The sequence below is a fragment of the Planococcus citri genome, chromosome 2 (genome assembly GCF_950023065.1).
Source record: "Planococcus citri chromosome 2, ihPlaCitr1.1, whole genome shotgun sequence".
In the NCBI taxonomy this organism is placed as follows: Eukaryota; Metazoa; Arthropoda; class Insecta; order Hemiptera; family Pseudococcidae; genus Planococcus; species Planococcus citri.
Window position 1 is genome coordinate 49,529,790 of NC_088678.1, and position 27,912 is coordinate 49,557,701.

General features: G+C 33.3%; 2 protein-coding genes across 5 annotated transcripts in view; one reads left to right on the forward strand and one right to left on the reverse strand.

Annotated features, from left to right (window-relative positions):
• LOC135836255 (uncharacterized protein ZK1073.1) overlaps positions 1-27,912 on the reverse strand; it is a 67,123-nt gene that overhangs the window by 4,600 nt on the left and 34,611 nt on the right. For 3 of the 4 annotated variants that reach the window (XM_065350973.1, XM_065350974.1, XM_065350976.1), the window contains exons 2-6: positions 11,732-11,782; positions 8,243-8,306; positions 2,105-2,222; positions 1,783-1,993; positions 1,625-1,699 (exon numbers count right to left, since the gene is read on the reverse strand). In XM_065350973.1, coding sequence (XP_065207045.1) covers positions 1,625-1,699; positions 1,783-1,993; positions 2,105-2,222; positions 8,243-8,306; positions 11,732-11,782 — 519 coding nt within the window. Of the gene's footprint in view, positions 1-1,624; positions 1,700-1,782; positions 1,994-2,104; positions 2,223-8,242; positions 8,307-11,731; positions 11,783-12,396; positions 12,525-27,912 lie in introns of those variants that run through there. The other variant, XM_065350975.1, reaches the window with a different exon arrangement.
• Positions 22,031-25,959, forward strand: LOC135836257 (very low-density lipoprotein receptor-like). Its single transcript, XM_065350978.1, has 6 exons — positions 22,031-22,381; positions 22,563-22,687; positions 23,077-23,190; positions 23,542-23,653; positions 23,753-23,902; positions 25,837-25,959. Exons 1-6 carry the CDS (start codon positions 22,303-22,305, stop codon positions 25,926-25,928), a joined length of 672 nt encoding a protein of 223 aa, XP_065207050.1. The 5' UTR covers positions 22,031-22,302; the 3' UTR covers positions 25,929-25,959.

Here is a 27,912-nt window from a genome sequence, read left to right on the forward strand (position 1 = left end):
ACATATTTTTGCACGCTTTTTTGATCTTACTGTGCCCAGTTCGAAAATTTTTGTGCGAGTTACGATACCTCCATTGTCAAAAAATAATATAAAATAGGTAGGTATGTTCTTCGTGAGAATGGGTCCCTCTTTTGAAAAATGAACAAATCTAGTTTCAATGAATTTTTTTGCACAAAAAGGATTCCTTTTAATTTTAGCTTATCTTCAAAATTGATAGCAGTACGATTAATTGGAATTTTAAAATGAGATATTCGGAGAATGTACGGATCTATTCACTGGTTTGATCATGATAAAATCTCATCAGATCAGATCTGGTCAGATTCAATCGAATCGGGTCTTCCCTATTGCATCTGAATACGTATGATCAAAATTTTGATCTGATCATGATGAAATGCCCGAATAATCTAATCAAATTAGATCAGATCCCATAATTTTTTACAAGAATGGATCAAGCAGTTTGATAAATTTTATATGCATTTTTATTGTTTTTTTTTTTAAAGAAAGAAAAAAAATGAAAATAAAGATCGTGCAGAGAAGTAAAACATAGCTGACATTTCTGTACGCTAAAAAAAGCCTGAAAAAGTAACAAAATTGCGTTATTTGATTCGTTTTATGATGAAATCCACCATAATTATGAATAATGGCTATTTCCTTACTCTCGAATTGTACATATTTCGTACGTAGGTATGAAATGATCTTCAAAATTCTCGTAATTGCTTTCAAAATTTTCAATTTTTTGGTTAATAAACTAAATATGGATAATCTCAAACGTATACCTATATCTACAATCAAAAACAGAAAAACTTAAAATTTTCAATTTCCGTAATAAATTTTCGTACGAATACCAAATAATTTATTAGCTAGTTTCGTTGGACATAGATAGGTAGGTAGGTAGAGTAGAGAAACCAAATTATAAGATTATCGTAATACCAGCACTAATCCTTTATTACGACGGTACCTATAAAATTTAGTAGGTAGGTATGTTGCGTTACAGGGAGGTAAGAGCAATATGTGTTATTTAAGACTTGAAAGTTATATTGAGACGTTTACGATGACTTTCATTTCAAAATATGTAAGCAATGTACTCGTAATATGGATTCCTAAAAGATTAGACACTATATCGAGTTTGAGTTAATATTCTCATCACGTACCCTACGCTTAAATTTTATAGAATATCTAGAGGTTTCGTGTAATAGTACTTCTTACGACGTAAAAGTGGTTATAGAAAATTTTTCGCCGATGTGTGGGTGTGTTTTATCGGTGAATATTTACTGATATTGAAATTTTTTCGTTTTTCATAGACATACTGCGTGATACCTTGATATATAACGAAAGAATTTTTTCAAATATTGAAGCAATAATAGTGAAGTTATAACATACATATAATTTAAAGTTAACATTAGTTCATTGAAAGGTGCGCTGGACGAAAAATAAACAACGAGTTATTTTCCACATTGGTAGGTACTTATAAAATTTCAACGAAAAAAAAATTATTGTTTTGAACAAAAAAAATCACACAAACGAAGCGTTTATATAGGAGAAAAAAATTCATAAAATCACTCCGAATAAAATTACCGTAGGTATTTTTGTATAAATAAAACGTAATAATGAGAAAATATCTTACATGTCCGAATTTGTGGAAAACTAAATAGTCCATAGCAGATTGGCTGAGCGACGACTGTCTTTTCCAGTTCATAAACTGTAATAAAACGAGTATTAGTTATTTTCGTTCAACGTTGAGATTTATTTTCGTCTGGCTAGATGCGTAAAGAATATTGTTACTTTAGCCTTAAAATTTTCTTTCACTGATATCGCCGACGCTGTGCAGTTTATTAAAATTAACCCGATTGTTCGCGTTTGGTGAGCTAATCCGAACCTAGCGATGACATTAGCTCCAGCCCCTTCACCAAATCCAATTACATAACGAACATGTAAAGTATCCAATACTGTGACCAAATCTTCTCCCAGTGCTTGCAAACTAGGAAATTGATAACTGCGAAAATAAAACGAACGATAAAGAATTAAAATATAGTAGGAATTTTTTTCACGAATAGGTATAGCTCTCTCTAAAGAGCTATGGTATTTCGATATCTGGCCAATTTACTTCTCTGGTAATGCTTCCGAATTATCCTCATGTCCCGGTACGTCGACGTGAATGAATACTGATCTGTCTTTGATCTCTTGCATGCAAGGCAAATTTACGAAATTTTCGAACGAGTGGTCTGCAAAAAGAACAAAAAAATAACGTAATAAAAACGAAATGTCGGTGGGAATACTTATACAACCGCAGATCTGCGAACGTGTTGTAATCAAAATGAAATTACTATACGGTGGTTTCTCGGTAAAATTCCCTTATCGTTGTGATAAAATTTCAAATTACACCGACTTGTGTACTTTCGCGTGAGACTTGTTAATTTATTAGACGTATTGTAAGATTCTCTCGAGACTCGAAGCTAAAAATATACAATTTTAACCGCATAAACTAGATCACTCCACTCTTCAGAAGGGAAGGTTTTTGCCGATGTGGTATTTTTGTAGTATGTGGGTTTCCATTATGGTTTGAATATATCAAATTGGTTGTTTTTTCGACGAAGGAGACTATTTTTTAATCCAAGAGTAGCAGGTTCTTAAGAAACGTGAAATTATATTCAACTGATGGGCGGTTAAAATTTTGCAAACATTTTTTTTTAAATTTTGGTCAAAGCTATTTTTTAAATTCACCCTAAGAATCACTTGAGTATGGCGTACCTGACTAGATAAAAACATAAATCTAAATATGATCTCATCAGCAAAATGTAAGAACAAGAACTACCATCATTATACCTAATTGAATAAATATTAATTCTGTGTCATGTTTTAATGAATATAGCCATTTTATCTATCCATTCATTTTATTTTATCAAAATGTCAAAAACAGTACAGCAAAAAATTATATCCACCCAGCGAGTATTTTGCTCGAAAAATCTTGTATAATAAACCAAGGATAAGATGGATACAAGTAATGTTTTTATACATTTTGTTAAATAAATGATGTATTTACAGTTTTTTCTTGGCATTTCGCCGGTTAATTTTTTTTTTTATGAAGTCAATTTTCATAACATTTACTCGTACGAGACAACAGCACCGCATTAAAAATAGTAAACATAAAAATATGGTAATTATTAATCGACCAAATGTTGGAAAAAATACTCCATGAGGTTTTCTGGTTGAATGTTCTTTGATGTTTTACTTACAACGTGTATTAATTACCTAAGTAAGTACTTAACACGCAAATGCATTACAAAATAATTATGTTCCATTAAGTATTATTGAGATTAGGAAAATAATATGTTTTCATGCAGATGTAGGTAAATCTCCTCATATTTTTTTCTTTGGTGAACTGTCGTGAAAAATAAGCTCAAATTCGTACACATAAAAAATATCATCTCCTTATTAAACTTGGCCAACGTATCTCAAGTCTACAGCAGTAATACATATCAACGAAACGCAGAAAAAAAATCAAAATTTGGCTCGTAATTTTTCTGACCATTTATAATGCGTGTGCATGGGAAGGTGACTATTTATAGCTTTTCTCTCTATGGTATAGTTTATAAGTTTTTTTCTCTTTTTATTTCATGATGAAAAATGACACATATTTTAAAAATTGAAAGATGAAAATTCAGGGGACTTGAGTAGGTACCTACGTATTTACATAATGATTCATCTCCTGCTGGTTCAAAGTTCAAGTCTGATCAAGTTCAAAACAAATGGCGTTGATCCAAAAAGTTGTATAGGGTTCCTGAAGATACCAACGAGTTTCTCCAACTTTGAAGTATAATTTCATAATCAACTGACGTGCTCATCATGAAAAGTTGAATTTTCACGATGAAAGTTGAAATTCGAGCATTTCTAATTTTGATTAGGTAGGTACTGGCATTAAATTTCCCCTTTGTTATGTTAAAAAAATTGCAAACAGATTTGTTCCCAATTTAACCAGCCTTGAGATACGAGCATTTAAAGTTTGACATTTTTGAAAGAAATTCCAAAGCTTGAAAATTATTACGCTCATCCTGCCCAGTAACCATTCACGAGGATTAGAACAGATACGATTTTGATTACGTACTTTATTTAACCATTTAAAAGCACTAAAAAAAAGTTTGACTGAAATCCGAAGATCTGACTTCATCTTAGATTCAAGTTGCGGATACAAAAAACCTGTCTTTAGGAAGGTGAGTTCTGCGCCAGGAGGAGAAAAAACATGCTAGGCATACCTATTTTTTTATTTAAATTATAGGTACCTCTACCTACTCAAACAAAATTGATCAACTTGATGGCTGGGGAAATGAAATATTACCTATTTATTGATAAGAGAACGAGTGTTTGCTGAGTGAGGATTCTGCGCCAGGAGGAGAAACAATTGTTTCTAGTTTTACCAATATTACCTAGTCAATAGGTTGTGGAGCTACGCTGGTGGCGAGTAAATGATGAAATTACTTTCAAAAAACAAAATATGAGTACACAGTTGGTCGGAGTTCTGCGCCAGGAGGAGAAAAACCCATACCAGACATATTATTTTATTTGAATGAGGTAAGTACTAGAACAAAGTTGATCAATTTTATTTCTGACGCCAATGAATATATATTTATTGAGAATAAAGAGCTAGTCTTCACAAGAGTGGGTCGTCGTCTTTGACCTTTTTTTTTTTTTTTTTTTTTTTTTGAAAAATTTGGAGATGGGATTTGAAATGCAAAATCCTCGGAAAAAACTCATTTTTTAAATTTTCAATGTGAATTTTAAAATTTGAACTCCCAGTTAAAAAGCCATGCTAAAAGTAGTTGACCCAAAATTTTTCCCACAGTTTTTTCAGATCTTCCCGCCACTTTTTTTCGAATCCCATGCCCAATTTTCCCAAAAAAACACCTTGAGAGTTCTGCGCCAGGAGGAGAGAAAAAATTATGTGAAGCTGAACTAATGGCGAATAAATGATAAAATTGCTTTCAAAAAACAGAATAATGAGTCCGCGGCGAGTTGGAATTCTACGCCAGAAGAAGAGATAATTCATAATAAGCAATTATTTGTATTGTTTTGTATTTGAACACAAAACAATTTGAATCTAGTGATGACACAGCTATAAAAATAATTACCCTATTTACTGAAAAATCAAAATTGAGTCCTCACTAGTGGTAGTTCTGCACCAAGAAGAAGAGAAAATCATGGAAGGTATTGAAATTACGAGTATTATGAATATCAGGTGCTCGAACGGAGAAGATGGATTTGACGTGATTAAATTCAGTTTGTGAAGAATTTGAAAGCGAGTGCTTGGTAAGTGTGGCTTCTGCGCCAGGAGGAGAAAAAGATCATGGAAGGCATTTTGTAAAAATATTATAAATATTTGATTCTGAAACGAGTAAGTAAAAGTTCTGCGCCAGGAAGAAAGAAAAATCATGTAAGGCACTGAAGGTATCATGGATATCAAATACTGGAACAGCAATAAGAATGATTTTAATGAAATGGAATCTTTTTGTGAAGAGTTGACAGAGCATGAGCCCCATGGTGAGCGAAAATTCTGCACCAGGAGGGGAGAAAATCACGTGAGGCATTGAAAGTATCATGGATATCAGGTGCTAGAACAGATAGGACGAATTTAACATAGTTAAATTCAGCTGATAAAGAATTTAAAAATGAGTTTCTAGTAATAAGGCAGCTTCTGCGCCAGGAGGAGAAAAATCTATGAAGTGTTCTCAATTTTATTGGATTTAAGGGCCGATTCCGCATACACGATTGCATACTCGGTCCGCCTGATTTTCGAGTGTTGAGATCTCGAGATCTATCCGACGAAAATCGATGAAATTTGAAAAATAGGTAGATACTACGAAGCAATTAGAAAAAAAATGTCGGATGGGATTTTTAATTACTTGAATAGTTTTGGAATTATCAATGATTGAAAAGTGTTCAAATTTCGTTCATTTTCAATTTCAAATTCTGCGAAAAATACTCAATCAAATGAAAATCGCTTCCGACATTTTCTTTTAATTGTTTCAAAGTATATATATTTCAAATTTCATCTAATTCTGTTCAGTAGATCTCCAGATCTGAAGATGCATGCTGATAAGCAAGGTTTACACGCTGCTAGTTTATTCAATTCAAACTACCGCAAGTAACTTGATTTTTTAATTAATTGACAGATTATCCATTCTATTTCACGATGAAAAATAATAAATACAAGTAGGTAAATTTATTCGATCAGAGATGATCAAGTACTTAAACGTGAATGTACTTGAATTAAGTAAACTTGCAACGTGTGAATCTTAGTCAAGGATTCTGCCTGCTGCTTATGCAATAAAGTATGCGGAATCGGCCCTTAATCCTCGAACAAATAATTATGCTCTTCAGGCACTGTGAAAATGTAATGAAGGATTTAAAAAATACGATTCATGTAAATGAGGGTTCTGCGCCAGGAGGAGAAGAAAATCTCGAACATCATTAAAAGTAGCCATCATAGGAATCAGCTTGTACTGATATTAAACGCAATGGATAAATTACGAATTCCAGTAGGTAAGCAAGAGTTTTGCGCCAGGAGAAGAGAAAAATCATGGAAGGCATCGGAGGTAGGTATCTTGGATATGAAATACTGGAGCAGCAAGAATGAATTTAACAAGATGGAATTTACTTGCGAAGAGTTAACAAATGTATCCCTGGTAAGTGGGAATTCTGCGCCAGGAGGAGAAAAATATTGATGTTTGGTTATCAAACTACATATTTGTAAAATGGGGACATCGTTGTGACTATCCAAAATCAGAAAAATGATTCTCTAGACCGAACAGGAAGAGAGGTTCTGCGCCAGGAAGAAAGAAAAATCATGAATTCTTTCACTTGCTCCTTCAACTTTCAAATTAGGTAGGTTTCAGAAAAATGGAGCATAGGGTACATGTCAAGTTATATCACGGATCATGCACTAGAACTAAAATAACGACTCTTTGATGATTATTGATATTGAAACACCAGAAAGTGAGTCCTCAGAACGTGAGAGAGTTTTGCGCCAGGAGGAAAAAAATTGTGAAAGGTATTTTAGTTTTATTTGATGAGGTAGGTATTCAAATAAAAATAATAACTCAGACACTGAAAAACACGCAATAAAGACCTGAAAAATGAGTTCTATTCTATGGAAGTTGAAGTTCTGCGCCAGGAAGGGGGAAATCAAAAGAATATAAGAGCTTGGAGGTGAATTTTTTAGCTCGATTATGCCAGTTATTTTGATTAGATACCTAATATCTACGGACCATGGGAAAAGTCCTGCCTTCCTTGTACAATTCTAAAGTGGAACGTTATGTGTGTTCAGAAAAGCTGACGGAAATAAATTCTACTCTTCTCGTGTTAAAATTACCATATTTGTTTTGTCAAAATTATGAAAAATGAAGCGTAAACTGATCCCCTAAACCTTGGCAGCTTTAGTGACAAGTCCAGAAAATGCTTTTCAGCAAAACATCCCTAAATATTTGACAAAATAACGACCAAGTACGTCATTGTGTCGATTATATTATAGTTCTATACCTCGATTCCACTCGAGTGTACAGCCCGCTAAATGTTTTCCGCTTGAGAATTTTTCATCTCGACCACGAGTATACAGTCTAAACACGAAAGTACTTGTGCCAATATAAAGTTGTTTTTCTATTTCATCAGGTGAACGAAGAAGAAGCGGTAATAAGCTTATAGTTTTATTATCGATTCTATTAAAGCTTAATCACGTTTGTATGTGTTTTTCAACGTGAATAAAAAAAGATAACATATTGAACCGCAACGTGACAGCCTAAATATACCATTCGTCCTTGATAAATTGGTTTTCAATGTTACACAGTACAGGCAATTCAACCGAAAAAAAAAAGAGGAGTAAAAAAATAATAATTCTATCTTGTTGATTTGGTGAAATTCCAATACACGAGGTAATATGCGATTACCAGTGGTAAAGTTTTTATCATTTCGATGCGAATTAATTTTCAATTTTGACACATCAGCAAATTGCAAATAGATTACAAGTTGTCAGAATGAAATATTTTTTTTGATAACGTTATTGTTACGATACGTATTTTTCCTTATTTCCTTATTTGATAGAAACCCTTGAAAGAATGAAAAATTCTTCGTTCATATGTATGTAGGTACTCGTATTCTTTTCTATTGTCGTATGCAATAGAAAAATTTATCGATTAAAAATGGCCTAGTACATGTACTTATGCTATATTGAAAGCAATAAAAATCGTGTACATACGGTTGCATCCAAGGTCGTGTACTGTCATAAAAACGGCTCTTTTGTCTTGCTGAGAGAGGTCTCCCTGAAAAAATAAGTGAAAATTAATCAACCCTGTATAGATAAATCTCTCCTTATTTCTAGTCTATACCTTACGTATGCAAAATTTCTCCCTTTGTTGTTATGGGATTTCGTTTCGCCAATTTTTTTTCTCGGTATTTTTAAACCAATAAAACGTTCTCGAACGTAATTCGCTTACGTAGGTAAGAGCTACCTAAGTACGTAGGAATGAGCATTGACGCATTTGAATTCGCTCAGATAAGCATTAAGTATTATATGTACCTATTGAATCTTTCGGGGATGTGATAGAGACACGTGAGTTTGAAATTAATTTCATTAAATATCCAATTTCCAAGAGAACCGTTTGAAATTCCAATCGTGAGAAATTTTCTCTTCAGAGACGAATATCGTGCACGATGAGAATTGAGAACCAAGCAGAAAGTTGTACGAAAACCTAAATAATGGACTTCGAAACAGTAATTGAGTAGATACCACTAAAGCGGTTTTCTACACTTTGCATCGTTGTGGGCTTTCGGAATTTTCTCCCATTTAATATTTCCTTTCATGGAAAGTAAACATTTCAAACGGATTAGTTTGGGGAAAAATTTCAATATCATTTTCCCCACTATTCTTCTGATCAGTTTTTCAATCAGTGAAGGTCATTTCAAACCCAATCAGGGAACCTCTCGAGGTGTTTGCCACCGGTTTAAGCAGGATCGTAATTTTTGGAAAGAGCATGGTCTGAAACCCCATTACCGAAATTTCAACCACCCAATAAATTCATTTTTTGATTTATGACAAATTTTTGTAAATTCGAAATTACCATTTTCGGTGATTTACCTATGCTTTTGAAAAAATATGTATAAATGATTACAATTAGTTCTGAAACTAGAATACAAACTTCCCTGAACCAAATTTCAACATTTTCGGGCATTCATAAGCCTTCAGAACAATTTTCAATTTCGCCAAAATCTTTGAATTTCTCCAAAAAGGTGCGAAAATTATTTTGGGAAGGTAAAAATCAAATTGTGTCTTCTTTTTACCCATTTAATGAATTCATCTTGCACATTTGGACCGATGTCCAAGTAGGCTATTCGGTACGTTTTTTTGATCAAAATATTTTCAAGTGGAAAAAATCATAAAATTTTCTATTTGAAAAGAATTTGGATTTTGAAAAACGCACTCGAGGTGTCCACCTGGAAATCGGTATAAATGAGGATTAACTTCTCAAATTGGGCGAGAAAATCCATAATTTGATTTTTAGTCAAGTATCCAAATTAATTTTTACGCTTTATGGAAAGATTTTAAAATTGTAGGGAAGGCGGTTTTAGAATGTCTCGAAATAAGGAAATTCGAGCACACGATCAGTTTCAGACAACATACCGCGATTCGTGCAAAGTTTCAAAGTTTTTCTAAGAATTGAGAATTTTTAATTTTTTGAATCTCTTTCTGTGCATTTGAACATGCTGATCAAAAAAATCACACACGAGGTTTCCTAAAAATCGTCTCATGTGGATAAAGTCGTTAAAAAAAAATAAGCCACAATCGGATGTTTACCTGCTCAAATTAATTTTCGCGTCTATTAAAAAAATTCAAAAATTATGAAGAAATCGAAAATCGCGCTGGAGGTTCCAGAATGCCCGAATGTGTTGAAATTCAATATTTAGTTTCCGGACTAACTTTCATCATTTTTAGATAAATGCCTAAATAAACATTTTTAAAGCATAAATCACCAAAAATGAGTACATTTTTTTTGAATCTTCAAAAATTGAAAAACGAATTTGGGTCACTTGAATTTTGATTGTGAAGGTTTCAGACCATGCTATTTCTAAAAAAAAAAAACACGGTTCCATTCAAATAGAAGGGGATCACCTCAAGATTTTTCCTTTTTAGAAATTTTCAAACGATAATAAATTGCTTAATATACCACCTAACACATTGAGGGCTTTCACTAGACCTCAAAAATCAATCACGATCAAGAATCAAATAATAAAATCCCAAAAATCAATTCATTTGCGATTTTCAATTTCATATCTACCTAATCGATTATGTTTGAATAGAAAAAATCAATTTTATCCTCAAAACTAAACTTTTGGACCATACTTAATTTGCAAAAATCAGTCATGATCGAAAATCGATTGGCTGAACGTATCAAAAATTTATTCTTTTCATCAGTTAGGTTTGAAATTATCAATTGAAGACGTCATAGCAAAAAGGACATATGTGTGAAAGTTGTATTTTGAGAAAAAACTGTTTGAAAGTTTGAGTGCTTGTGAAGTTTAGAAATGTGCATATTTGAACATGGTGACGATTTTATCTTATTTTCTCACTATCTAACTATATGAAATGCTATGCACCATCAGTCTGGAGGAAACTGTGTGTTAGCAGTAAGCGCTCAAACATTTCGAATTATATGTCCTTTTTGAAGCGAAAAATTGGCCAATTTTTTTTTTGATTTAAAAATGTTTTTGAGCAAATTTTTGGATTTAAACCAGGTAAATAATGGTTGATAACACAAAATCGACCATGAGTAACCCATTATATCTGAAAAAAGATCGCTATGTTGAGTAAAAAAAAAAGACAAAAAAGACAAGTTTTTTTGGCCAATTTTTTTTTTAATTTTTTTATTGATTTAAAAATGTTTTTGAGCAAATTTTTGGATTTAAACCAGGTAAATAATGGTTGACAACACAAAATCGACCATGAGTAACCCATTATCTCTGAAAAAGTAAATTTTTAATCGACTTCGCAGTTTTAAATTGGCGATATCTCACTGGTTTTTCAACTTTGTGAAGTGGGGGTGGTCTCATATGATTAGAGGAAGGTCTGAAGAATAACAATATGGATTCGTCTCAAAAAGGACATATGTGTCATGTATACCCCTTTTTGTTATGACGTCTTCAATTGTTTTGCATTGTTTTATTTCATTTTTGTTTTTGATTAACAAAAATCAAGTTGTTCTAAAAAGAAATCATTTGAAAATCAATAATTTTTTCAATCAATCAATTGTTTTATTTTCAATTTTGATCATAAGAAGTGTGATCGATGTTTTCAAATTCGTCTTATTTGTTTTGTTTAGAAAAAATTGGCCAAAATTCGTTTTTTTAGCTTTAAAAATTGATGTTGTGTTTCTACCTACACAATATTCCTTTTTCTAAATTTTTATTTTGGAGCAATCTATAAGGATTTTTTTCTCAAACAAGTAATTATAGGTCTAATTCATCAGCTTATCGTTGCCTTTCAAGAAAAATAGAACCAGGAGCATCTTCTCGATGGAAATCTTGTATAATCAATAATCAGATAGGTATGATAACGTGAAAGAGAGACTTGCCTTAAAGAATGCTTGAGCAATTATTAATTTATCGTTCAATTATATAAGTATCTATAGATAGATACTTATCTTCAAATACCTAAAAGAAAAACTGAAATAAACCATAATTTAAAACTTACCTGAACGTGAACTTTTACATGGCCACATCGTTCGGTACTTATGCAGTAATTCTGAAAAAGAAAAAAGAAAAACTTAGTAAGCATAGGTAGTACAAGCAGGCAAAACATCCAAAACTTATATAGCGTACATTGTTGGTAATTTTAATAGTATCGTTAACTTATAATGGTGAATACCTAAGCCTCGAATAAATTCTTTTCAAATATTTGCCAAGTATTGAAATGATTTTGCTTTATTAAAATTCATAACGAGTACTCGGAAATGGCGCCATCTCATTATAAATTTTCTTTACGCGAATTTTCCAACGCCGTAAACCTTTTTATTAGATTTTCAAAATAAAGATAAATGAGAGAGCGAATCGGTAAGAATGTTTTTAATATAAACACGACGAGCTATCGCGAGTATCTCTATAGTCTTAAGAATATAAGATCGAATACTGTGTACGTGTCGTCGCGAAACGTGAGATAAATTCAACTGTTGAAATTCTCACGCCTCGTTGGATGAAACGAGTTAAAAAAAAAAAAAAAATGCGGCTAATTTTAAAACGAACTGCTTAGCAAAAAGTATTTATCGAGGGTTTGCGATCGATCTGACGGTCAGTTTATGCAAAATAGTGGCCGCGAACCGGTATGTTGCTATTGTAACGAAGAGCCCGAAATTATTTTACCTTGCGAAAAATGCAGCGATCAGCAGAACGCACCGGATATTTGTGACATTGCAAATGATGACCAATGCCAATCTACGTGTAGATGTTACCCTGAAGGTTACGTTTGTTGTGGTACACCAACAGATGACTGTTGTACTACTGCAAATATACAAAATTACGATTACCTTTGCCCCGAATGCGCTGCCAAAGAGGAGAGCAAAGCCGCCGCTACGCCTACGACGAAACAAGAAAGCGACGATGAGCCTTTCACATTCGCGGGCTTCGTTAAATCGCCTTCCAGGTATTACAAAACGCAACATGATCAAATACCATCGTCACGTACCAATCAAGCGACATACCAAGAATCGCGTAAGAAAAACTGGTGTAAAACGCCTCTAACAACCTATCAAGCCACTCACGGAGCGTTAGCATTGAAGATACTGCTGAAAGAAGTTTCCATACCGGCTATTCTAGGCGGACCTCCTCCTTGTAACATTTGCGAGGATATTTTACCTCTTTGTCGTGACTATCTATGCGAACGCTGTCGTCAACAACAAGACATTTTCGACGATAAAATCGGTTCGGTTGTAGATCGGTATTGGTCTCCACGTTTTATTATACTATAAGCATACGAGTATAATTTTTTTTATTATTTCAGCAAAAAATAATAAACTTGATTATTCTTCTAGTAGTTCTAATGTACCAATAACCTATACAGGATGTCATATATTGGCCGTTGGGTAAGGAGGGTAACATCCCTTGCAGATACATACATACACGTATTTGCCTATTTGCAGTTGCCTGGCTTTGCTATTTAGAAGAGGTAGTTCTTTTTAGAACTTCAAAGACTGAAGGATTCTCACTTTGTAAAAAATTTTAAACACGAGTAATCGGAATTAACGTTATTTTCTGCATTGCAATGATTTTTCATAGCATGGCAAACAAACAGCTTTTACCACATTTCATCGTAAAATGTCACATTAATAGGTCACTTCAAACTTTTTGCTCATCTGAAATAAGCAGTAGATTTCGTTTGTGAAGCGAAGCAGTTTTATGATAGAAAATTTTCACTCCTTTTAAGCTATTGCATCAAATCCTATTTCATTCACAAGTGAACCTTTATAACTCGTCGACTCCGACAGAGCAGAAATTTGGCTCGTTGAAAGAGCACTCATGTCACCCAGACCTTTAGAACCAAATTTTGTTGATGTTCCATTTTTTGGCGAATTTTTATAAATGGCGGAGGTGACTTGTTGGTATCTACCTATTGATTTTCTACAAAAAGAGAAACTTGAGATAGGGGACCCCTCTTCCCCATCAATTGCCGCCATTTTCAAACCAATCGAGAGATTCCAGCAAAAATCAACTTTGGTAGCTGAAATTCTCGGACAATTTTAATAATCATCTAAAATCCAAAATCGTTAATTTTTGCAATAAATTGACCTTATGACGGAGTTTAATTTTTTGCTCCCAAAATTGATTATTAATAAGACTTATTATAACACCTTCCAGAGCAATTTGAAATTGCAGGAGAAAACTGAATTTTTGCTGGAAACTATCGAGAGATGCTAAAATGTTGACCATCGATCTGGAGGGTCAACTTTAAGGTGATCAAATAAGAAACCTGTTCATCACAAGGAAGTGTTTCAAGAGGTCATTGCACTTTCCAAGAAAATCCAGGAATTTAAGTTAAAGCATGTGAGAGTTCGTTGATATGATCATAACAATTTTGTTGCTGATAAATTAGCTCAAAAAGCAGTGTAGGTACTAGTGGTCTGCACAGGGTCTGCCTGGAAGCCCAAAACAAGCCCAAATGCAATACTATGTTGTGAGCGACTAGTGTGATCACTACATTCAAGTCGGGTCGAGCTCTGTTTCTTCAGCACCCGATGTCTGACACAAATGTAGTGATTGCACGAATCATTAGCAGCTTAGAGTTGCATTCAGGCTCGTTTCGGGCTTTATGAGCTGGCCAGTGCAGACCACTAGTAGGTACACTCAAGCGGTGGTAAACTGGTAAATGACAACATAGATAACATCGATGGCTTGGTTTAAATAGCATGTAGGTAAGTCCAAAATCGTAAATTTTTCAGGAGAGCAAAAATACGTTTAAAACATTCAGATGTTGTTATTTGTATGTAGTTTTAGATTGCATTATTATATTTTAGGGGTCTTATTAATGGTATAGCCTGATGATATTATAGGTTCATCAATGTAAGTTGTTAATTAAAGCACTTTGAAAGGACATACCTATGAGGTTTCTAAAGATGGCATACGAGGTTTTCATCGTACTTACATAGGACTTACGTGGTTTTTAACAAGGACTTACAAGGCTTTTAAATTTAAAATTGATGAAATTCTTGTATAGTTACATGGTTTTTATAATAGAAACCTCGAATGTCGGACTTACATATTTTTCATTTATAATAGAAACCTTGTATGTCGGACTTACATGTTTTTCAATCTTAGATTTTCGCCGATTACAGCGCTAGGGTGCATTTTCGACTTACACGGTTTTTAAATTCAAATTCCTCGTTGTTTTTTTTACTACATAAACCACAAAAAAAAACATTTTTGAAAAACCTGGACTTATTACCTACGTGCTATTTCAACCAATCCATCGACATGAAGGTTCAGCAAGTGTTGATTAATTTCATATGCAAGAAGTGAATGCGACAACGAATCAACAATGAAGTTGCGTTCAACAAGCTTCATGAACCCCCCACAATTTCTGAAAATGGAGAATTAATCATGCTGATGTCACATTGATTATCATCATAATATGAAAAAGGATTTTCAAAAAAATTGTTCCAAAAAAGATATGGGACCTTACACTGTTGAACACATAGGTAGTTATGCTGTTTCCGCCATTCAAAAATTTGTCAAGAATTGAAGAATTCACTTCAGCAGATTAAAATTTGATTCTGGCAATACAAACTACGCTCTTTCAGTGTGTAAAATTTCAGCTCAGGTTCAGTCAACAGGTTGCAAAAGTCCCCTTGTTGGAATTTTTAATACAATTGCAAACTTAAAAATTCTATCTCCTATTATTTTGTATCCTTCTTAAGCTTTAATTGGAAATGAGAGAAGGAATTTCTTTCCCTTTAACAGTTTCTTATGATCTCATCTTACTTCTACTAATGACAAAAGAGACAAAAAATTGAGGTTATTGCACTATATACATACCTCGTACCGTTAAAAAGCATAAGGTATTATATTCAAGACAGATTTAGAAATATAATATTTCACAACGTTCTTAAACTTGAAAATAGAACGTTTTTATGGAAAATTCAACTTTCAGACATTGAGACAAACTTTGATAACCACATTAAAATAACTATAGGTAGGTATTAGGTAGGTACCTAAGTACCAGAAACCATTGAAAACGAGCAAATGAAACTTCTTGCAACATTTCAACACAAAATATGTATCATAATACTCTTCTAATTTTAAATTATAGTAGAGAGGAGCGTGAAAAAAATATCGGAGGATTTTGACCCACCCAAAATATGTACTAGTTTTTGGAACTCTGCCATTTTATCCATAACAAATTAGGTAAGAAACTAGAGCGAAAAAAACAGATTTTTTTTTGAAAATGCCCTCTTTTTGAAAACCCGTACCTACTTAACTCCTTTCCAGGGACAACTCCGAAGCTAAAAATTTTCTGAATGACTTTCAACTCAAAATGAAGGTTACCGCCAAATTTGGTCAAACTATAGCCTGCTTCGACATTTTTCTTTTTTCGAAATCGATAGAGGACTCCCAAAATAATGTATCACTGTCCACTATCCAAAATTTAAAATTCGAAATGTATTTTTCGATTTTTGACGAATTTTTAAAAATCACAATTTCATTAAATTGACCTGTAAAACTGAAATTTGGTTTGTTCTATATTTTTGGGCTCTCTAGTAGATTGGTGATGGTCTCTTTACTATTTTAGAGCCAAATTTCACATTTCTAGGTCAATTAGGTGAGATTTTGATTTTTTCTGATTTATGGCACAAAATTTGAATTGTCAAAAATTCGTAAGAAATTTGGAAAATATATTTTAGTGCCTGGAACAGACTGGTGGTGTATTTTAGAGCACTCAATCGATTCCTTTTCGTCTGATTAAAAAATTTTTGTGTTGGTTGGGATACTCCTCTTTTGTTAGGCTACCCATTTTGTTTGTACTTATTTAACACAAGGTGGGCAAATTTTACTCATAGTTGAGCGATGACGAATGCAAAAAAAGTGGTAAAGTTTAATGAATTTGATTGATATTTTTTCCAACTTCCAACTCACCTAAAATGAATTTAAAAATCAAAAATCACAATTTTTTCAAAAAACTTTTTGAAGACATTGAATTTATTGTTTTAAAAATTTAGATATCAAAATTAGACACGAGTAAGTTGACAAAAGAAGAACTTTCTTTTTGAGCACGTGAGTGCAAATAATTCGTTCAATCGTACATTTGAAATTCAACATATATGCCCTAATTTATTTTTCGATCGATAAAATCTACCAAACACTCGCGTAACATGAGAGAAAAGGTCTAACAAGAGAACCACTCAAACTCGAGTTGTACGATTTCAACAAAACCCTGATACTCGAAGATGAAAAGAACATATCAAACCCTGCTCTCTGCTCAAACCAACGCCGTCCAAATTACAATTCAAATTTTTGAAAACTGAGCACGAAAATACATTATACGTATGGTACCGAGGTAGGTACCTACGTAAAACAGGGTGGCTGAAAATTCGCACGTTGGGTACGTAATTTCAAGCATCCGAATCGATCGAAAATATTTCTCCAACACCCGGAAACAGTTCGTTTTAAAGTTGGAATTTTTTTTCGTCACGTGTTTTTGGGTTTCTTGTTGAGAACCTGAAAATACGCGTTTAGTGCTCGAACTCGCCACTTGAAGTGAAATTCTCTACTCGCATGTAAAACAATGTTTAGAATTTTGTTTGCGAAAAATTCCAAGCATGGTGGTACTTTTTTCGAAATTCTTTTTTCATTGCCTGGAATTTTCTCGACCTTCTTTTAAATCGATGACTTCGAGTTCAAGTGTGATACACTCGCTTATAAAAGACGTATAAAAATGTTTCAAATGAAAGACAAAAATGAGAAATATTTTTCACTTTTGATTAAAAGAACTCGGATCTGATATAAATGTACCCTTCGTACCCCTATTCTCTTCAACGTAGACAACCTTGTCTCTGCAGGGAGATAAAAAATAATAAAATTCTGTCATTTTTCACGCTTTATAATGTTTTCTTTATCATCAATTTGCCAGAAGGGTGTTTTTTTTAAAAAAAATACGAGAAAACGCTTCAAAAAATTCTTTTGTTCTTTTGTTTCCATTTCTTTACTGTTGTACTTTATTTCTTATAATTTACGATTGAATTTACAATTTTTTCCTCCCTGACAAACATCATCTCAGTTTTCACTAACACGTTCGCTATAAAATTAAACTTCTACGAATAAATAATTATTTGAAGTGCTTCATTAAAATTGTATACGAGATGATCGATGTTTGAATTTTTAGCAAAATAGCAAAATAAAACGTGTCATAATTTTCGTGCTGAAAGACAACGAAAAGCTGAGTTCAAAAACTGATCAATACAGGATTCGTTGACCCACTTAGCCTGGCGGTCTTCTTTCGTCGAGTTTGGTAAATATCTCGCTGTGTTCGCGGATCAGCTTGGATGGGTATAGGTAGCTACGTGGTATATAAACTGCGAAGCTACGAAAATAGAGAGGTAGGTAATCTTTCGCGGAAAATTTGCGTTTGCACGTTAAACAGGAACAGAATAAAAATATTTCCCTACAGAATCAAAACTTGATAAAATTTTTAAAAGTGATAGATATTTCAGGAAAGACGTATAGTTTATATATTGAGAAAAAACACGCCTATATATTCTTGGCAAAGTATCAAAATCCAAGTTATCTCAGTTTTGGCTTATAACTTTATAAGAAATTTATACAATGTAGCTTGTGCGACCGTTTGAAAAATTATTTTCGTATCGATTTACCATAAAAAATACCTACACCTTTCATTTCCAATCTCTGTAATTATTTTTAAATTATCGTGCAGAAATTTTTTTGAACTGAACATGAGTTAGCTGAACAAAAAGAGCATGACTATCAAAAAAAACACCACTATACCCAAAATTTCAGATGCTAAGATGCACTTTTCGATTTTTGGTTAGTCAAATTTGGGTCGAAAATATGATCATAATTTTCCTAAATTGTCCAAAAAATATGAAATTTAGTTTCTAACCGCTTTGAACAGTTTTGGAACCTCCAGCAGATTTTTGAAAATTGAAATTAACAAAAAAAATTACTCAATGAAGTAGAACAGTTCAAATTTATTCTACCATTGTGGTTTAATGACATTTCAAATTGAAAAAAAATCAAGTTACCGTTTATGAATTATGTTTCAACGATTCGATGCGTGACATTTTCAGTTTCAAAAAACTAAGTAGGTATGTTGAGGTAAAGTAGAGGGGGCATAAAGTCACAAAAAGCAATCTTCTCTTCTTAAATTAAATTTTAAGAAATGATTAATTGGATAATCCCTAATAATAAGATCACTAAAATAGAATTTATAAATTTTTTTATTGAAATACAGAGGGCAATTTTTTAAAAAATAATAAACCAAGTAGGTATTCGTGGGAATTTTTCTTTAAAAACCAGACAAAAATATGATTATCTAATAAAAATGGAGAGAGTTTCAGAATATTGGAGAAGAGATTAAAAAGACGTTAAATTAAAAAGTTTGAAGAAATTGACAAGGAAAATGGTTCTCAAAATACAATGATGAAGCAATGTAGCAATACTCAAAATTCACTATACCTATGAATTTTGTGATTTTTCCAAAATTTTTAAAAAACTTCTTTCGACTCATTTCACGATTTTCTAATATTTTTAAATTGTACGTATTTACACTGAACAAGAGCTCGACTGAGGTACAAAAAGGTTTTCATTGTCGGGGCTAGTATGTATAAACGTAGGTAACTAATACTTGACAGGTAGGTCGGGTACGATGGGTAAGTATAAAGAGAAATGAAATTTCATTGGATGAGTTATAATGCAAAAAACATAGCGTAACTTACACCTTCCTATTTAATTAAAGTTTTGAAAGCAATTCGATTACAAATCATAATGGATGAGGGTCTTGCGAAACACGATCTAGGTGTACAAATACCAACTCATAATCAAGTTTATGTGTATCTTACTACGTAGACCAACATTATACGAGTAGGTATCGTACAGATCAAAAATATACATTCCATTTTCCCACATCCTGTTAACCAATGCCTGTGTACTACAAGTTGAAAATTATTTTTTTACGCCAGGATGAACTTGTGAGTTTTGTGTTTGAAATCGAATCTCGAAGGAAAATATAAATTAACGAGAAAAGTTGTGCTCTCGTAGGCTGCACATAATTACAGACCACTGTCAAGGAACTAAAACCATGAGTAACCGAATAAAGTTGAAATGTTTTCGAGATTAAGTAATTAGGTACCTACAAAGTAATCTTGTATCAATTTGACAATTTTCAGATACCTACTCGGATAACAGATAAACTTCGTTTTTAAAAATAATTTCTTTTGACAAACGTACGTACAACTTACCCACAAGTTAAGTAGGTAGGTATTATATAAACTCGAATTATTTTCAAATTCAAATTAAATAGGTATGAAAAACTTCGCAAACGGAACTTATAAATCATCAATCTCTTATTTTGATTAAGATGAAAATAATCTTCTTATGTTGTAAAAATTGTCGACCAGAGTTCAAAGAAATAATCTTCCTCCCTTATAATAGATAAAGGTTTCACCTTTTCAATTAAGAAAAAATAACTTCAGTAAGTAAATGTAGATGTTTGCATTATGAAATGTTCTTACAGAACATCGTCAAAAAAAATGACGAATACGAGACTACGTAATAACAAATACCTACAATTCAAAAATTCTCTTGGCTGGTTCTTTTGATAAGCCCATAGACAATTTCAAGGTTAAAATATTCGCATTTCGATGCCAATCTCGCTATAATCAAAGGGTTTTGGAATCATCAAATTATATTGAAGGTACCTAAGCTATATTTTTCATTTATTTGACAGGTTGATGGGTATCTCATCTACATGATTGTGTAATGTAACGTGAATTACGTATCGATTGTCATTTAAAAGAGCTGAACCGTCTCCGAGTTATATATTCGCTATAGGTACCCACCTATGTAATTTAATTCAACGCTCGACAAATTGCGACAATTTACCTATTTATTTCTATTAAACGTTAATTTCACGTGGTTCCTAAATTTTCTACATACTCGTACCTCACAAATTTCTCAACGTTTCAAAAAACCACATTCTTTCATTATTAACTCATCTTCGAAATATTCAATGCCAACGACGATGGAATAAATAAAAGAATTGATCTTCCATCGAAGAAGAAAAAACGACAAACAATACGAAAAAATTCACCAAAAATTCATTCGATTTAAAAAAAGAAAAAAAAAGACTATCAGCATGATGAAAATACAAAATACATCACAGTTCAAGACCATTTCCGTACACTGGTGTTTATTTTAAATGTAAACAATCAGACGAATCACATTTTACATTAGCTCGCGATCCTTTTCGCTCACGTATCGACCCTTACGGGATGTTTTGTAAACGTAAACCAAACTCGAAAAACAATTTATATTCATCAAATTGACGTAAAGGTTTAACTTGTATAGCTCAACAAAAGAAGCGAAAATTTCACGCCGTCGTCATCGTCGTCGTCGTATCGCTTATTGAAAAATTCAACGCCAATAAAAAATTCCTTTTTTCGAGGCGATAAATTTATTATCTTTTTTTCGAGTGGAAAAAGCATCAATTATATAATCGATCACAGCAACACCGTCTTCGATTCAATAACCGTCATCGATGATAAATTTAATTGTTTTACTATAAAAGCGAATTTTATGAAAGTGTTTTCTAAATATTGAATGACGTGATAAAGAATGGCTAACGTAATTTCAAGTTCGTAGAAAAAATTGTCGATAGGTGGATTGGATTGGGGAAACGGTTTGCGAAAATTTGATTGATACCTGCTTTTTTTATTGATTGTTCCCTCGTTTTCTTCCTCCTGTATCTAGATTCTTATCGATTATCGTACCTCTACTTACTTACACAATTCTTCGCATGCTATCACCTTCACTTATTCGTTTATTAAAATTTTCCAAAATTCACAATAAGTGATAAGAAAAGATGAATTATGTAATTTTCTATTGCTCTGTCCCATTTCCAGCAGGTATAATATAATTTAACTGGAAAAACATTTTAAATTTTTTTTAAAAGGTTTTTTAGAATTTAAAAATTTGGAACATTATTTTGAGGACTCCAGTCTTAGATATGTACTTAGGTCTACTCAACTCTTTTCTCCCTGCAGATTCAGCATTGGTTCATTGTGTAGATAGGTACACTGTTCATATTTAATGGCAATATCGACCCAATTTATTTGTAGGTAAATAATCAGACAAAGGAAATTCATATAAGTGGGAAACCCGAAAATCTTCTGCATCAGCACAAACCTCCATTCGGTACAAAAATATAGCTTACTTCTCCGATCACAGGGAATACCCATCAAGAAATTACCGTTACAAGTTAAAGTCTTCGGACGACAATGTTCGAATATCACCAAATGGCATTATTTATTTGAGCTACACGTATTGCACTAAACGGTTGGTTTATATATAAATGCATGTTGATTGATTGAATCTTCATTAGTTTCGAACAAAATTCTCTTGCACCGAAGTTTCTATAAGTTATTCACTTCTTTATGAAATTGTGTATTAAATTTTGATCTTTGAACTTTTTTCGTGCATTATAAAATACCTACATTAATAAGCTCGTTTTATTGATACGTTCGAGTTGAAATTTTAATTCTTAAAATGAAAGTGCAATTTACGGGAGTATTAATAGTATGGTGTCTTCATGTTTTAAAATGTCATTCGACCCCTCTGACTGCAGGTAACTATGCTATTCATATAGTCACGATTTTGAATTTTTATTCCAATAAATACTTAGAGCCAAGTACATAGGTAGGTAAGATATTTACATAATTTGGATTTGGTAAGCAGTATTACCTTCACTTACCTAATTACCTACCTATTTTATATACAAATAGGACTTAATTTCAATTTATTTCTAGATTTTGTAAAATGTCGAAGCCCAAAATATTACCAATGCTACGATTCAAAGTGCATCCTTTCCGCATCGGTGTGTAATGGATTCAAAGATTGTGACAATGGTGCAGATGAAATTGGTTGCAATAAAGTAAGTACATACCTACTATAGCCTACAATAATGCCCACTAGAATATTTGGACTAATTTTTTAAATTATTGTTAAATGCCTGTGTACGGAGGAAATGAATAATGCTGGTAAATTATTGACTAAATAAATAGGTATGATACATAGGTAGTTTTTTTTGAGAAAACTTTAATTGAACGACAGAATAAGTGAATCGCACGACAGGACAACCCCCCACGACAAAATAATGCTTTTTGAACGACCGACAGGCGATTTAACGACTATATTTTGGTTGTTAAAACGACAACATTGAACGACAGACCTTTTTCTCGTCGTGCCAATAAATGGCACCTTTTTTTTTTTACTTTTAAATTACCTATCGTTGTGTTTTTTCAATGTTCATTCACTTAATAGACGGCGTCAACTGATTTTCGATGCGGTGATAAGATGTATATTCCGGAATCGTGGACTTGCGATGGCCATACTGATTGCTTAGATAACAGCGATGAAACAATTGGATGTGAACAGGTTTGTTACTGACAATTTTTTAACCATAGAATAAGAAATGGTATCCTATTTCTCGAAAAAAAAATATGTAGTTGCATTTGATCAGATCAGATCAGGTCCGATCGGTCCAGATCGGACGTTCCATGGATCCGATTTGACCAAATAAGATCTGACTAGAACTATTAAGCCTAGTTAATCGTTTTCGCCTGATGAGTTGTAATTTAAAATGGTATTTCACTAGTTGAATAACATATTTTATCCAAACGTGGGAAGAAAACGCGCATTTGATCACTCGAGCAACTAGCGAGAGTGAATAAAATAAAGTAGTGTTTTATTCTACTAGTAGGATAAATAATGGTTTTCTGATTGCAGAAGAAATGCAAATATGACGAGTTCCAGTGTAAAAATAATATATGCAGACCTTTGGCGTTCAAATGTGATGGTATGTTCGACTGTAGTGATCATTCGGATGAAGAAAATTGCGGTAACCAGTTACTTAATACTTACCTACCTATTCAATAATGACATTACATCAAACATTCGAAGCATTTGCTAAAGACCGAATGAATGGTTATGGTTTTAGATTACCCGACTGTAGATATGAGCAACTGCACGTTGAGTAATGGTAAATTCGCTTGCAAAGACAAATTCAAGTGCATCGATATCAACAAAACGTGTGATCTTCATACAGATTGTTTTGATGGTTCGGACGAAAAAGAAGCTTGTTCCACTGGTAAGAGATTGAATAAGATTAGCGGGTTAAAAATGGCGAATTTGCGCTTGACTAGGATTTTAAAATCAGTTCAAGGATATAAGTAAATCTTTGTGGTCCAAAACCCTGTGACAAAATTTTCAGATCACTACATCACCACTAAATGCTCCAAAAGGAGTGCGAAATTAGCATTTTTGTTAAAAATTTTAATCGCTGACATTTTTCAACTAAATTTTTTCGAACTCGCAGGGGTGTAGAACATTACCAAAGAAAATTCGAATTTTTTTCGAACTTATCTTTTTGATGAAAGACAAATTTTCAGTTTTTCAAATTATGCTTTTGGTAACTCCTTTCGAAGGTTCAATTACAAAAAATGAGTATTAGGTATTTTGTGTAAGTACCTGTCTCATATTTAATGTAGATTGGGATGGGGGGAAAATGTTGAACGATTTTGACCAAATTAAGTGGAGACCTTTATTTTGAGTTGAGAGTTACTCAGAAAAAATTTTGACTTTGAAGGTGCGTCTGGAGGGAAAATATGAGTTCTCAAAAAGGGATCATCGTGTTTTTTTCGCTCTAGCCTCCATTCAACCTGATTTCGGGGAAGTAGTCCGGTCTCTAACGGTAGTATTTGAGATTTTGCGTCGACCTAGTACTAGACCATTTCCATCAAAATCCAAGACCGTTTTTCAGGTACTGATGAACGGCTTCACATACCTAAGGCTATTGATGTAAGAAAGGTTGCATAACCATTGGCCTAAATGTTATCAATTTGGTGGGCATTCCTATCAATGAATATTAGAATTACATATTTCGAGTCATTTTTAAAAAGTTTTTTCCCAGTTTAAAGCACTTATGTATACAGTTTTTTCTTCAATTTTAAACACAGTTGAATCATGTGATAGAAAAAGATCCACTCTTTATTGAGGTTCAAAGACATTTCGTCAACTTTTTTGAACCTCGACGAAGGAAGGATTTGGGTAAATTCGTGTTTTGAAAATTTTATTTTCTCAAAAATATCTCATCGATTGTGCCAAAACATTATAAAGATATAATTTCTGAATTTGGAAAAATATTTTTGAATGCAATAGTGTCAATTTTTCGGTCATGAACCTAAAAAAAAATGTTTGATCTAAATTCATGATCTCAAATTTCAAAAAAATGAGAAAACTAGCCAAAAACTTTTCAAATTTACTTGTTCATTTTTTAAAAATTCGCTCTAATAATGGCCAAAAAATTGAAATTGGGTAGGTACTGCATTCCAAAATATTTTCCCAATTTCAGAAAATGTATCTTTCTACGTTTTGACTCAAGTAATGTGAATGAGAAGAAAAAATTTTCAAAACACGAATTTACCAAGAATTATAAGCAGTTTGCAAATTTTCAACCGCTTAGTAGAACCCTAAAAAAAAGTCTTGGATTTTAATGGCAATAACTTAGGCCGACACAGAATCTCAAATATATGTAGGTAGCTATTTTTTGATACGGGTCCATTTTTTTCAATATAGAACGTGTAGAGGCTAGAGCGAAAAAACCACGGGCTTTTCGAAAATATCTCCTTTTTCAGGATCCGTATCTCCCCTCCGTAGACACCTCTGGAGCAAAAAGTTTTTCTGAATGACTTTCAAGTCATAATGAAGGTCTTCCATAAATTTTGTCAAAATCCTCCGACACTTTTTTTTTCGCGATCCGTCCAAATGTAGATGTAAATTAGGGCGGATTGTCAGAAAAAAGTCGGTGAATTTTTACCAAATTTAGCATGAGATCTTTATTTTGAGTTGAAAATTACCTAAAAAAAATTTCAGCTCCGGAGATGCTCCTGGAGGAGAGATTTGGGTCCTCAAATGGGGAGAATTTTCGAAAAAATCGTGTTTTTTCGCTCCTGTCGCTACGATTTAAGTAAATCGAATTTATAAGTACTCATTTAATATGCTTGTACTTGTATGTTTTACTAGGTCGGATTACTATCGCTGATTCTAAATCCAATCTTACCTCATCGAAAAACTCTAAAGAAAATCATTTTGTACTTAGTTTAAGTTTTGATTAAAATACATACTATTTCTATTTTTCGGTAAGAATTTGTTCATTATTTCATTGCAAATAGTTAGTATAGTGAGAATGTGCTCAAACTCGGGATCATACCCCCGAATCGATTTACGACGATTTCCGAGTCAAAAGAGGTCAACTTTCAACAATACATATCCACCAAAAACCATTTTGCTATTTCGCTGGCTCTTGCGGTAATTAGGGCAACGAAACGAAATAAATGGAAGATAAACATTCCATCTTCCATCTGCGAAAATTCGAGTCGAAAAAAAAATTTGATTCGGTTCACATCGCTGTAGCAAAACATGAGAGAGGTAGAAAAACGTAAACGCAGAAAATAATTTAAAAATAAACTCGTCGGCCCGCTAAGTAAACAAATTACTGCAAAATGAAAGTGTACCTAATCGTGATTTGGCGGCGTAAATTATGAAAGTTCAATATCATATCGGGCTAAAAGGTTTTCTTAACGTTAGAGCCATTTCCTACGAAAAAGCACCGAATCACGTAGCATTTAAATGACGTAGGAAAACGTTGTTGTTTTTTACTCCGGCTGGGTGAAAATTTTCGGCTGCAGAAATGTACGCCGCGGCGAACACAGAAAGCGTAAAGTTGGTCGTAGGTCCACCATTGATCCGGCAATAAATAATGACGTCACGCCGAAGCAAAGGGGAACCAAAAAATGTGGCGCCTTGCCAACCCAGTCACAGCCGCACATCCCATCACGAGGAGTTTGCGACACGTTGCGCTGCTCCCTGACTATGCTTATGCTTGTGCTTGCTTGTTGTGTCTCAAACATGATGGTAACACTGTTTTTCCCTCTAGCTACAACCAAAATAATCTGCGTTTTTCTTCTGCTTCTCTCACTCGCACATTTTCTCCATCTCACTCGGGTGTATTGGATTTTTCTTTTCATCCTGCGCATTTCCCCTTGCCCTCTTGCACCACTGTATACTCCAAAGGTACTTACAGTTGTTTACCTATTGTTCAATGAACTTTCAACGTTGCTTAAACCGAGAATTATACATTTTTCCGCAATCTTACTTATCAACACGAATACACTAACACACACTACTTTGAGCAGTCAGTCGGATGTTATTCGGGTTGCTAATTTCGCTAATCTGCTCCTACACAAACGATGCAGCAGCGAGAGCTTTCAACCGACCGCGACACATGTATTTTTCATGCGTGAAACATCAACATATCGGGGGCTCGAGTTCGATTTTGAAAGCGTCGTATCCGGGTTTAACCGCCTTCGTTATAGAGTTCCTCGTACAATAAGAACGTGGAATAATTTTTTCTTATTTTATAAACGCGTGTGAATTTTCAAAATATAATCCTTAATGGGTCACACACGCAACAGTTTATGATTAATTTTTGTTTCGTTTTGTTTTTGAATAATTAACGAGGGCACAAGGCGTAAAATATGCTTGCTGAAAATTTGTACCAAGTTTTTTTTTTAGCGTTTTGATTGTATCAGGGAGTCGTAAAATTAATTGGTTCAACGTTTCGTTGTTTATATTTTCTTTAAAAATCTGAATCAACCACACTAATGACACAATGACTTTAATTTTCAGTACCTTGCTCAATGTCAAGGGAACATTAGAACTACCTACTTGATGGCAATTTCACAGAATCTCATTTAGAAACAACGGAGGTAAGTAGGGCATTACTTAGGTACCTATGTTGAAATTTTAAAGGGACAATTTAAAAATTTCAAGAGATGATAACTAATTTTTTACACATGAGATGTAAAATTTGGTGACAAAACTAGCTACATTCAACATGAAAGGGGCCATGAGAGATTTTTGGCTAGAAGCACCAAGCAAAGGGAAACTAGACAGCTGCGCCAAGCGCAGCTGTAACAGTGTGCGTAGCTTCTTTAGTTTGGAAAGCGCAACGCAATTTTGGAAAAGAAGCATAACAAAATTTCAAAAAAAGGCGCAACTTCGAAAAAAGCACAATGCGACTTCAAAATAATAAGGACA